Source organism: Ambystoma mexicanum, chromosome 2p (assembly GCF_040938575.1).
Source record: "Ambystoma mexicanum isolate Mex_15411 chromosome 2p, UKY_AmexF1_1, whole genome shotgun sequence".
Classification (NCBI taxonomy): Eukaryota; Metazoa; Chordata; class Amphibia; order Caudata; family Ambystomatidae; genus Ambystoma; species Ambystoma mexicanum.
This window is the reverse complement of record NC_090923.1, coordinates 968,339,724-968,352,707: the sequence shown is the minus strand read 5'-3', so window position 1 is coordinate 968,352,707 and position 12,984 is coordinate 968,339,724. Positions and strand designations below refer to the sequence as shown.

Here is a 12,984-nt window from a genome sequence, read left to right as displayed (position 1 = left end):
AACGACGTTTACACTTTTCACGTCGCTAACTTCACGTGACTTTTGCTTCGTCACGTGAACTACGGTATTACGTATTTAAGCAGCGTAGAAACTTCACTCGCTGCTTCTGATCGTCTCTATTGGCGTTGTGTAGCTGAACCTCTGATCCACATCCTGGCATAATCCTACAGCTACTTTTGGGCCTTCGATAGCGTGTGTTCCGCCACACGCTGATTCCTGGAGCTATCCCTTCGCGTGATAATGCTCACGCGTTCTCTGTCTTCACACGCGGCTGGCCAAGGCTGCGTGAATCTTGCTCGCGTGTAAAATCCACACGCGCTCTTTGTCTTCACACGCGGCTGGCCAAGGCTGCGTGAATCCTGCTCGCGTGTAAAATCCACACGCGCTCTTTGTCTTCAAGTGCGGCTGGCCACGGCTGCGTGAATCCTGCCCGCGTGTAGAATCCACACGCGCTCTTCGTCTTCAAGTGCGGCTGGCCAAGGCAGCGCGAATCCTGCCCGCGTGTAAATCCACACGCGCACGTTGTCTTCACACGCGGCTGGCCCAGGCTGCGCGAATCCTGCCCGCGTGCAAAATCCACACGCGCTCTTCGTCTTCAAGTGCGGCTGGCCAAGGCTGCGCGAATCCTGCCCGCGTGTAATTCCACACGCGCACGTTGTCTTCACACGCGGCTGGCCCAGGCTGCGCGAATCCTGCCCGCGTGTAAAATCCACACGCGCTCTTCGTCTTCAAGTGCGGCTGGCCAAGGCTGCGCGAATCCTGCCCGCGTGTAAATCCACACGCGCACGTTGTCTTCACACGCGGCTGGCCAAGGCTGCGTGAATCCTGCCCGCGTGTAGAATCCACACGCGCTCTTCGTCTTCAAGTGCGGCTGGCCAAGGCTGCGCGAATCCTGCCCGCGTGTAAATCCACACGCGCACGTTTGTCTTCACACGCTATTTCTTCTAACTCCTGCATCTGTGGAATTAACAGAAGGATTGATCCCTAAAGTGGGAAGGAAGCCTTTCAAGGATCATTGGAAGTGACTTTGGACTGAACTTTGGACGCTATCCTGTGGTGAATTCAACCCGTATCTAGCGTGAGCCTCGTTCCGTTCGGGATAAGTCTCCCTTACTAATTTTCCCTTCCCTGTCGTTTTGTTCTTCATTTCAAATCCATCAAGAGACTTCTGGATTGTTCTACCCAGAGATACAGGTCAGTGTGATCATTCCTGTCATTATCTAATTCATCATACTCAGATTGGAGCAGTTATTCATGATACTTTAATTTGTCCTAGGCTGGATTACTATACCTTACCCACGCCCTTTCCAGTGATCCATCGCTCTGCCTGTTTTATCAGCCAGAGGGTTGTATCATTTGGAAGGTCTTTGTTGACTTCACGACTATCAAGTCGGGTGAACAGGGATCCGGAAGACCCTACCTCCTGTATCCTTTTGAGTATTGAATCCTTTTCAGTTGATACTTTGGTACATTTCTGACACAAGTCCCCTGCTTCCTCAGCTTTGTTCTTCGTTCCAAAAAAAGAAGGGGACCTTAGAACTTGTATAGATTATCGCGCCCTGAACCAGATCACCGTTAAGAATAGATATCCGTTACCTTTGATCCCTGAACTCCTGGGCCAAGTCAGAAAAGCATGCATATATACAAAGCTGGATCTTAGAGGAGCCTACCACTTGGTATGAGTAAAAGAGGGCGATGAATGGAAGACGGCCTTCCGCACCAAGTATGGGCTATTTGAATATCAGGTCATGCCCTTCGGACTTTGCAATGCCCCGGCCGCCTTTCAATATTTTATGAACGATGTCCTCAGAGAGCTCATAGATGTGTGTGTTGTTGTTTACATTGACGACATCCTCGTTTATTCTTCATCGGAAACTGAACATCGGAAACACGTGAAAATGGTCCTCGAGAGATTGCGTCAACACAAACTTTTCGCTAAGTTGGAAAAATGTGTTTTCAACGTGACTGAAGTTGAATTCTTGGGATTCATATTATCACCTAGCGGAGTGCGTATGGATTCAAAGAAGGTCGATGCAATTCTCAAATGGCCATCGCCATCCTCCGTAAAAGGTGTTCAAAGCATGTTAGGCTTTGCTAACTTTTACCGCAGGTTTATCCCTGAATTCTCTCGAATAGTCCAGCCCATCACCGCCTTGTTAAAGAAAAACAAACGTTTTGAATGGTCTACCGAGGCGGAACAAGCTTTCCAGAATTTGAAGACTAGATTTATCTCTGCACCGATCTTAAAACATCCTCGCCCAGAACTCCCCTACATCGTTGAAACTGATGCTTCGAGCCTTGCCATGGGGGCAGTTCTATCACAAAAGGACCCAGTAACCAATCAGTTGCATCCCGTGGCATTTTGGTCCCGCAAATTCTCGCCTCCTGAAATCAATTACACTAATACTGATAAGGAACTTCTAGCTATCAGGTCCGCCTTTAAGGCTTGGCGGCATTATCTTCTGGGGGCCCGACACACCATTACTGTGATTACAGATCACCAAAACCTGCAATATTTGAAAACCGCAAAAGCTCAATCCTCTAGGCAACTCCGTTGGGCACTATTCTTTGCCGAGTTTGACTTCATAATTAACTATCGACCTGGTACAAAAAACGGTAAAGCTGATGCCCTTTCTCGGATGGGAGTGGAAGAACATTTGATCAATCGTAAACCTGTACCTATCATTCCCGAACAAAGAATTCTAGGTGTAATCGCTACACAATCCATAGAGGAAGTTAAGGATAAAGCCAGGCTACTGGTAACTCCAGCAGACATACAGAATTGGCATCTGCAGGGAAAGGACTTTACGGTGAAGGACAACCTATTATATTTCCAAGAACGGTTATACCTGCCCAGCACAGATTTACAGAAAAAGGTAATCTCTTGTTATCACGATTCTTTAATGGAAGGACATCCCGGTATGACCAAGACCTCGGAAAAGATCAAGCGCTACTTCTGGTGGCCGTCTTGGAAAAAAGATATCAGAGACTTTATAATGTCCTGTGGAGTATGCGCCCAAAACAAGAGTCAAAAGGAAAAACCAGCTGGCCTCTTACGCCCTATTGACATCCCGCCTCGCCCTTGGCATACGCTTTCTATGGACTTCATCACTAATCTACCTCCATGCTCCGGATACAATACGATCCTAGTAATCGTGGACCTATTCTGCAAGATGGCGCATTTCATTCCACTCAAAGGCTTACCAACAGCAGCAACTCTGGCCCGAGAATTTCTCGAAAACATCGTCCGACTGCACGGTTTTCCTTCAGTTCTAATTTCGGATCGAGGTAGTTAATTTATTTCTCATTTTTGGCGAAGTTGCTGTCGGTCGGCTCAAATTGATGTGAGACTTTCGACCAGCCACCACCCTCAAACCGACGGACAAACCGAGAGGACCAATCAAACTCTGGAACAGTATTTGCGCTGCATGCTACAACAAACTGAAAAAACTTGGAAAGATATCCTTTGGATAGCCGAAAATGCCTACAATAACTCTGTCCACTCGGGAACTGGGAAGACCCCGTTTTTTCTTTTATACGGTAGTCACCCTCGAACCTCGGAGTTGGATCCACTCCAAGATCTTGGAACACCAGCAGTAGACCACCTGCATTCTACAATCACCCAAGCCTTTAAGGAAGCCGTTTCTCACCTTCAAAGGGCTAAAGAACAATACAAGAAAGGAGCAGACCAACATCGGAAGGAAGCCCCCCAATATCAAGTAGGAGATAAAGTCTGGTTATCCACCAAATATCTACCTCTAAAAGGACCACGCACATTCAACCCAAGATACCTTGGTCCCTATTCCATCACTACCATAATAAATCCAGTAGCGGTCAAGTTGGACTTGCCCCCTCACATGAAGATACATCCGGTCTTCCACGTCTCTCTATTAAAACCCGTGCAACCTCAAACCAGACTAACTACATCTCCAAAACCTATTCTAGTTGATGGAGAACTCGAGTTTGAAGTCAAAAGCATCCTGGATTCCAAGATCTCCAAATCTAAACTATTTTACCTGATTGACTGGAAAGGCTACGGTCCCCAAGAAAGATCCTGGGAACCTGCAGAATATGTCCACGCGCCTCGTCTAATCAAAAGATTTTATCGAACATTTCCTAACAAGCCCAAACCCCCGGAGAAGCCCGGTTTGCGAGGGGCCTTGAGGGGGGGTGCTGTCATTATCTCTGCTTCCAAAAGATCAGGACTTGCCCGACTCCCTTGGAAGCAGACCCATAACCCCGGTTCCGAGTGCCAGCCAGTCCCAATTGGGACCTTTTGGACCCTGTCCTGGCGCCAGTGGCACCAGGCTCATAAAGATGCCCAGTCCCAGCGCTGGAAGCGCCGGGCTCATAATGCTTGGGTAGACTTACCTGCCATGCTGCTTACTTACCTGCCAGTTGAACCCCTGATCCTCTTCTGTTTGGGACTACTTTTCCTGTTGGGTGGGGCAGGAGCCACTCCCTAGGTTCAGAACACTGGAACTCTTCTGGAAAGCAGGAACTCTTTTCTTACCTAGGCGTGGCTGTGGAAGGAGACACCTAAGCACTACAGGAGGCTATTTAAACCACACCCGGTGGATGAATCTTGCTTTGCGTTATTCTGCATTCTCTGCAGCAGAACGCTCATCGTGTCTTCTGCTTCTGATCCTGGGCCTAAGGGAACAAAGGCTTACCATCCTGGAATCCAGTCTTCAGCAGCACCTGTAAAGACAAAGAAAGAACAGGTTAGCACTACGGTCTTCAGTGGCAGCGCATCTCTTACCTGGCCCATCGGCTGTCACTAACGCCTCGCGCTGCATTCCGGCATCTGAAAGACAAAGGCTTACCTACTCTTCGCATGCTCCGGAGGTCTTCGCACTGCATTCCGGCATCTGAAAGACAAAAGCTTACCAGCTCTTCGCACGCTCCGGAGGCCTTCGGCGCTGCATCCCGCATCTGAAAGACAAAAGAAGGTGCGTTTAAAGACATTGGGCAACTTTATTACTCACGTGCCATCACTCCTTCCCACGCCGAATCCAGTGGGTATTCCAGCACCCTTCAGCTTCTCTAAAGCTCCGAACTTGTACCTGCAAGATAAAAGGGACAGTTAGTGCGCATCGTGAAGCAGGCTACAAGCGCTTACTTACGTGCTTCCAGGCGCTTCTATTCCTCACGCGGGTTCGATCCTCAACTCTCATCAGCCCGCCATCCGCCATCGCCGGAACCCTGCAAAACAAGAGATATCATTACAAAAGACTTTTAAGACATTTGAAGTGCCCAGAACTTACCGTTCGTGCAGTTAACGACGGACAGCAGTCCTCTGAGGTCAAGAGGCCTGCACCCTTATCCAGTGAAGAAACTGGTTACGGCACCCTGCCCCGAGGCAGATGGAGAGCTCGGCGTTCACTTACCTAAGGTGAGGGTGTTAACCTTTGGGGTTCTACAGGAGAAGAGAAAGGGAAGAGGAGAGAGGCACCCAATAACCCCAGTTCATTAATCCCATATTTTCTATCTGCAGACATCTTACTCTTCGAGTCAGACATACAGTGCACAGAGGTCCAGCCCAAAGAGCCAACCGTGTGTTACACATCACCTTTGAAGATACGGCATTCCCCCAGTCAAGACCGGCGCCTCTGCGGGAATCAGGTGAGCGTTACAGAATGGGCTTTGGGGAGCGGTTTATGGGATGGGTGAAACTGCTGTACACAAACATATGGGCGGCGGTCAAGGTGAATGGGTGGACCTCTTGCTCCTTCCGATTGGGCAGAGGCACACGGCAGGGGTGTCCCCTCTTCCCCCCCCTTCTCTTCGCTCTGGCGATAGAACCATTGGCCATATGGCTTCGCCAGACCACATCCTGGATGGGATTCAGATGGCCAGAGGGACACGAAGATCGGATATCTCTATATGCGGATGACCTTCTGATATACCTGGGTGAACCGGCCCGAGCTTGCCCCATAGTGACCCAGATTCTTGTCCAATATGGAAAATGTAGTGGTCTAAGGATCAACTGGAAGAAATCTGTTTTCTTTCCGGTGAAGGGAGGGGGACAGCCTGACTCACAGGAATGCCCTTACCAAATAGAACAACTTGGTTTCCGATACCTTGGGATCTGGATCACATCAGACCTAACTAGTTATAGCAGGCCTAATCTCAAGCCAATCCTGGATCGATTCTCTAACGACATACAGCATTGGAAGCTTCTCCCCCTGACTCTCATGGGTAGAGCCGCGCTTTTTAAAATGTTGGCTCTCTCGCGATTTCTCTGCGTCCTCCAAAACGCCCCTTTGCAGATCTCAGGGGCCGAATTTGGCCGGGTGGAAACCCTCCTTAGGGAGCTCCTGTGGGGTGGTGGACAAGCACGCATAGCCCTGGCTACACTTCAGAGGTCGGTCTGGGAGGGTGGGATCGGAGTGCCCCGCCTTCAGACCTAATATTGGGCTTCACAATTGGTGGTGGTCAATGACCTACTCCACGGGGACCGGGAACTACCCCACATTAAAGCCGATGTGGCAGCCATGCATGACACCGATCCAATACAGTTGTTGTATCAAGCCCCCCCTAGGCCCTCCCCACTAACGACAAGGGCACATATTACTACCACTTGGAGGCAAGTACACACATTTGTAGGATGGGAGAACAAGATATCAGCGGCGCAACCCCTATGTCGAAACGCCAACCTGAGAGAAATGGCGAGGTTCGAACCTTGGCCGTGCTGGGTGAGAGCCGGCATTCAGAAAGTGGGGGATGTTCTGAGCGATGGGAATCTTGCCCCGTTTGCGGACCTGCAGCACAGGTTTCGACTCCCTGACACCGAGAGATACCATCATATGCAAATGACCCATGCCCTAAGAGTCCACATTGCGTCAGACGACAGCATCCCGGAGTACTCACCTATAGAACGTAGCATTCTACCTGAATACATCCCCTCCAAATGCACATCCACTCTATACAATGCCATTACATCCTTCGCGACTCCTGAATTGACCACCTTAAAGGCCAGGTGGGAAACAGATGTAGGGGATATGGACCTGGAGGACTGGATACGGGTACTAATGCACCCCAGGGAAAATGCTATCTCCTCGAGACTCAGACTAGTGCAACTTAAAATACTGCACAGAGTGTATTATCCTAGAACCGCACTGTTCGGGTGGAAGAGAGCAACAAACCCGAACTGTCTTAGATGTGGGAATGAGGAGGGGACCTTCTTTCACATACTATGGTCCTGTCCCCGCATCCGAATTTTCTGGGAGGCCTGTTGTCAGGAACTGGCCCGGATACTCTCCAAATCAATAGAACTTGACCCGAAGGTCCTAATCCTGGGAGTCCCAGGTGAGTACGAACTGTACAAGTGGGAAGAACTGTTATTGCATACGGCGGCAGCCCTAATGAAACGGAGCACCAAAATGGGGCGTCCCCGAATCTCTGACAATGGAGCAATGGGCGATGGACATGGACACATGTGCTATGTATGAAAGACAGATTTATAATGCAAGAGGTTGTCCCAACAAAGCCTCTAAAATATAAGCGGCATGGGAGGAGGGAGGGCCTTGAAGCATATAGCCTTGGGAGACTCCATTTTGAACACCTATACTGTAAACCGCAGGCGTGTCCCGTGAGAACGGTAATGCAAGATATTTCAATACTGCTGAATGGGCCTTGTTGGCCTCATCTGTTGTAGCTGCCTCTTTTTTCTTCTTATCTTTTCTTTTGTGCCTCTCTTTTGGTTTTTGGTTGTTACGTCTACGTTATGATTAAATGATAATAAAAAATGTTTTATAAAAAAAAAAACGTGAGTGAACTGCTCCTCCCTTCACTAGATAACTGCAACATCCTTTAACATATTTGTGTAATATGCTTGTTTCACAAATGTTTACAATAATATTATTTGAAAGAATTACCAATGCAGATGTCATTACGATTGGTCAATTTAAAAACGTGAGTGAACCGCTCCTTTAAATCACTAGCTAGCTGCAACATCCTTTAACATTTTTATATTTAATATGCCTGTTTCCCAAATAATTAGAATAATATTCTCTACAATATTTTTTTACAATGTCTTTCATTGTTTTTGCTTTACAATAGTGAGAAAAAGGATAATGTGTTTAATTTAAATGGAATACACCTGCGTACTGACAGCATTGAGTATTTCAGGTAAGATAGGAAATGCTGCTGTTACTAGCAGTTTCAAAATACTTTAGAACTTTAGGATTCCTTTACAAAATCTATAGAGGATTTTTATATAAGATTCTTGTGATTATAATAAGATCTGATATGTACATTTTGTGTTGGGTTATATACTTGGATCAGTGGAGTCATGATGTTTAGAACAAGAAGTGAAAGAGTGTAAGCAAAATAATGTACTCAACAGAGGATGGGCCAGAGAGTCCCCTATTTAATGCTACGTGTTGCACTATATAATCTGGACAAATCCAGATAATGTGACAGATCATGTGGGTCTGTAATGCTAATCTGGCATGGCCGAAGTGAAGGAAATAACTGGGCACACGCTTTAGGTGAAAGACTGATTAAATGCCCTTTAGCATGACCAACTTTGCCACATCGGTGCATGTGGTTCCATACAGTGTCATTCTCGTCCCCCTTTTCCTCATCCATTTGTTTAGTAACATTATTGTAAAATGGCATTTTAACACATACACAACACTACAAAATAACAAAACTAACTGTGGAACTCTTGTGCATACAGGACACTGGCATGTTCAATTTTTCTCCATGGTCTGACCTGGGATTTCTGAGGTCTTATGTGGCAAAAGACAAGCAGGCCCCATAATTTGCTTATGCATTCACATCGTCAGAAGTGACCTTACATAAAGTACATTAAAAGAAGTGTCATTGTTGTTTGATAGTCAAGGGCATTATTTGAAGAGAGTTACAAGATGTTGCCATAAGTAAGCCAAGAGACAAATAGCTTTGTGCTGTGCAATATGGTTGCTATTTGTTTTAAAATTGTATTTAGTTTGTAAACAAAAACGTTTACAATCTTAAGTTCCACCAAGTTATACAGCATTTTAAACTCATCAGACATGTAACACAATACTTATCATCTCAGTACATTAACACAAATAAAACTACAACAAATTACATATATACATACATTACATATATGTTCACTTTGAGATTAAAAGGTACGGTGCACTATCATCGGGCTTCTCGTGCAAATGGCAAATGTGCAAAGTCACTTCACAGCAGAATAAAAATAAGCATTTTGTCAATAATGCGACCACTTAAAACGGATGTAAATTATACAGTTGCATCACAACAAGCTGCTAGACATGGCTGCAAAACGCTAGGTAGATCTACTACACCAACACGAGCATGGTATACAGCACCATTACAATATTTGAAGTCTTTGAAGATCTTGGAATTGCAGCAACAACAATCTACAATGTACAATTACAGAATTTGAGTTAACTTAGGAACGTCATAAAAATAAACAAAGGTTAAGCTCACAAGCTGAGAATCTACTCCTGTAACATCTGTGTAAAATCAGTTTATCTGTGAGTCCCTAATTAATAATAACTACTAATTGAGATAGCACGATGACAAAAACAGTATTAGTTCCCCACATAAATCTAGACCAGAGCCATTCCCTTGAGAGTACAGTCCTACAAATATTGTCTTTACCAAATTTCTAAATTCTAGCTGCTTCAAAGTACTTGCAGAATATGACCACATGTTTTAAGGTTTCCATTTGAGTTGAGCGTGTGCAAAAACGACAAGCACCCAGCACGGTACCTACACTATTAGAATACCAATGTTTTATTTTTTTCATTCATCATAAACTGATTAAGTTTAAATCTTAAATATATATCACGAGCCTTATCACAAGGAAATAGAGTAAGGTACACCTGCCGAGGTACTCTTTTAGTTAGAAAAGCTGCGCTTTCACTGTAGCTGGAATATGTACTTAGGGTCTCAATGTACGACACCAGTCAAATTCATACACTTATTTTTTAACATATGCAGGTCTTAAGATAAGATCATCAATGTTCGAGTCTATTGCTTTCAGCATCTTTTTCATTTTGTTATCTTATGTAGACATGGACATTGGATGTGCTTCTTTAAGCATATTGGAAAGATCCTCTTATAGAGAATTGGGGGATGGGAGCTTTCATTTTGCAAAGTTGTTCAAAAGCCTCCACTTGAATCTCGCAAACAGCGACAACAACCCCAATTTGTGCCGCAAAATTGAGTTGGGGAGAGAACTAGGTAATCTTAATGACTGCTTCCGTATGTGCCCTTGAAGTTGGTCAAGAAAGGATTCTATATCGGCTAGGCAAATATACAATCCATACAGGATGATAACTTCTACTTTTAAAAAATAAAATTCAAACACCGGGTTCATAGAAAATGTGCAGTATTTTCTCTAGATTCGTTTTATTTGGGAGATAGAGGATTTTGCTTTGGTGTTGAGGGTGTGCCTCCACATTGCGACTGATTTTATGTTGCACAAATTGTAACCCAGATAACGAATAGAAGCTGCACGTTCAATCGGTAGTCTATCAATAGACCAGATGAATGATGAAATTATCCTTTTCAAATGGTTAAAAATAATAATCCAGGATATGCTAGCATTGGAGTGAAGATTTAGATTGCATGCGTGCTTGGCAAAGAAATGTAATTTAACCTGGAGTCCAAAAGGGGTTCTATCGAATAACAGGATATCATTGATGAAAGCTAACCAATGAAGGTTAAGCTTTCCAAGTCTCACCGGGAAACTAACCTTCAAATCCCATAGTTTATCCATGTCGCTTAAGTACAGGTTTAACAGCGTGGAGGCTAAATTACACCCTTACTTAACACCCACACAAGTTGGAATAGACTTGGTAATAGCACCCCGTTCATTAATTCTTACCATGTAACTGGTATTGGAGTGTAGTTTAGAAAGTAAGAGAATTGACTGGGGGGAAAAACCAAGTCTCAACATTGTAGCCCATAGAAGATTGCGAATAACGTAATCGAACGTCGCCGACATATCTAAGGATGCCATATACATCGGACCTGTGTTCGCCAGTTTGGTCCTTTCTAAAATGTGCGCTAGAATGGTGGCATTTAAGGCTGTCCCTAAATGTTTCTGGAAGCTGACCTGAAAATGGGATAGGATGTTATGGTTCTTTATATAAATCTCTAATTCGCTTAGAATCAAGATGGCGAAAACCTTTGCCGAAACATCTAGCAAATTTGCAGGATCAGCTGCATCACCCTTTTTAAAAATGGGAACAATAATGGATGTAAGCCAGGATCGTGGTAGATTGTTTGAGAGATAGATGTTATTGAATTTGATCTTTAATATCGAAGCCCACAGAAGGGGGTCATGTTTAAGAACGCAGGCAGAAATGCCGTCAGGACCTGGTGCTTTGCAATATTTTAATCTCGATATAGCCCATTCTACATCTGCTGTAGACCATGGACACGCACTAAGATTTAACCTAGTACTCTTGATAACTCCCACTTTACTGAAAAGAGGTGGCATCTTGAATTTTGTATGAGGTCCATAGTTCAGCAAATATGGACGTGTCCAAGTTTTCTTGCACTTTGAAGGACAATTCCTTAAAGTTGCCCAGACCGATCTCTTGTTGGTGGGACATAGATAAGATATAATCTTTTGGTTGACCACGATATGTAAGTGCAGTCTAATGGATTTGAACTTATTTCTATAGGAATTGCAGATCTGTTTCTTTCTACATAGATAAGGATCGATTGGTAACTTAAGAAGTTTGAGATCTCTTATCTGCTTGTTTTTCTCATGTTTCAAATTCCACACTTTGCTATAAGAGTGGGTATGTCGATTTACTTGCCTTCGATCAATTACAGAAGAGTTTATCGAGCAAACCTTTGATTAAAAGATGATATCTATCTTCCAATGGAAGCAAATTAAGGCCGGGCTTTAGATCACTGGTGTCCAAATTGATCACTTTATTGATAATTTTATTTAGCTTATTGCACAACTTGGGTTCCAATGGACAGATAGAGCAGGGTGATCAATATCTAGAAATTCTACATGATGTGCAGAGTGAAGAAGAGGACACACTGTATTAATAGAAAGAGCGATGAGATGATCGCCAAAACCAGGGGAGATGATGGCCAACGGCTTACATACATTCATGAAGTTTGGTCATACTGCAAAGTAGTCAATTTGTGACGTTTTGGTACCACTATGCCAAGTATAAGGGAGATCATCTTGGATCCTCTCTTCAAATTGAATGTCCCATTGCAAAAAGAAGTCAATCCAACTTTTGCCTCTACATGTGGATAGAGAGTCAGCACCAGAGTACGAGCTATGCGATAAAAATTAAGAGTTGGTACTGCAGAGCGAGTTAAAATCACCACCAATAAGAATCCTATAGTTCGAGTTCTGCAAGAATGCATTTTCAAGAATCGTGTCCAAATGTACAAACATTTGCTCTAATGGTCTTCTAGCAGGATTCCAATAAAGGCAAATTATTAATTATGAGGCATTATTCACGTCATAAAACGTAAGGTATATGGCCAGAATACCATCCAAGGCCATCACCAGCCTCGAAGATGCCTTCAAATGATTGTTGACGAAAATGGCTAATCCCCATAAGGTCTACCAGAGCTCCCAATGTTGGCCATCGCTGAGTAGGTGGTGTAAACATTGATGTGAAATGTATGTAATTTCATAGTTTCTTGGCAAAGCATGAGCGATAGTTGGGTGTTAAAAGAACTCAAATGAATCCAAGAGTTGAGATTGCTGTACCCACAAGAGTTCCAACAAGAGATTGTGACTGATACTTGGCTACGTTACTGATGGAGAGCTTTTGTCTGGAATAAGATTTTTTGGTAAAGCTTCAAGCCATGACCAGTCCTTTATAACTGCAGACAAAGATGCAAGTTGAGCCATAAAGGATTTTTTGGGCAGATTGGGGGTTTCGTGAGAAGTTACAGAATTGTATAGGTACCTCACCTACGGCATCCTGGGTCTCAACGAATTTAGTAGCATCCCCACTCGAGAGGAACAGG

At 44.5% G+C, this 12,984-nt stretch overlaps 1 protein-coding gene across 2 annotated transcripts in view; it reads left to right on the top strand.

Moving 5' to 3' along the window:
* The window catches only part of TOP6BL (TOP6B like initiator of meiotic double strand breaks), a 1,011,792-nt gene that overhangs the window by 375,332 nt on the left and 623,476 nt on the right, over positions 1-12,984 (top strand). Inside the window, exon 7 of one of the 2 annotated variants that reach the window (XM_069643061.1) lies at positions 8,065-8,133. The exons of the other annotated variant lie outside the window; for it this stretch is intronic. Coding sequence (XP_069499162.1) covers positions 8,065-8,133 — 69 coding nt within the window. The remainder of the gene's footprint in view (positions 1-8,064; positions 8,134-12,984) is intronic. 2 annotated transcript variants of the gene reach the window in all.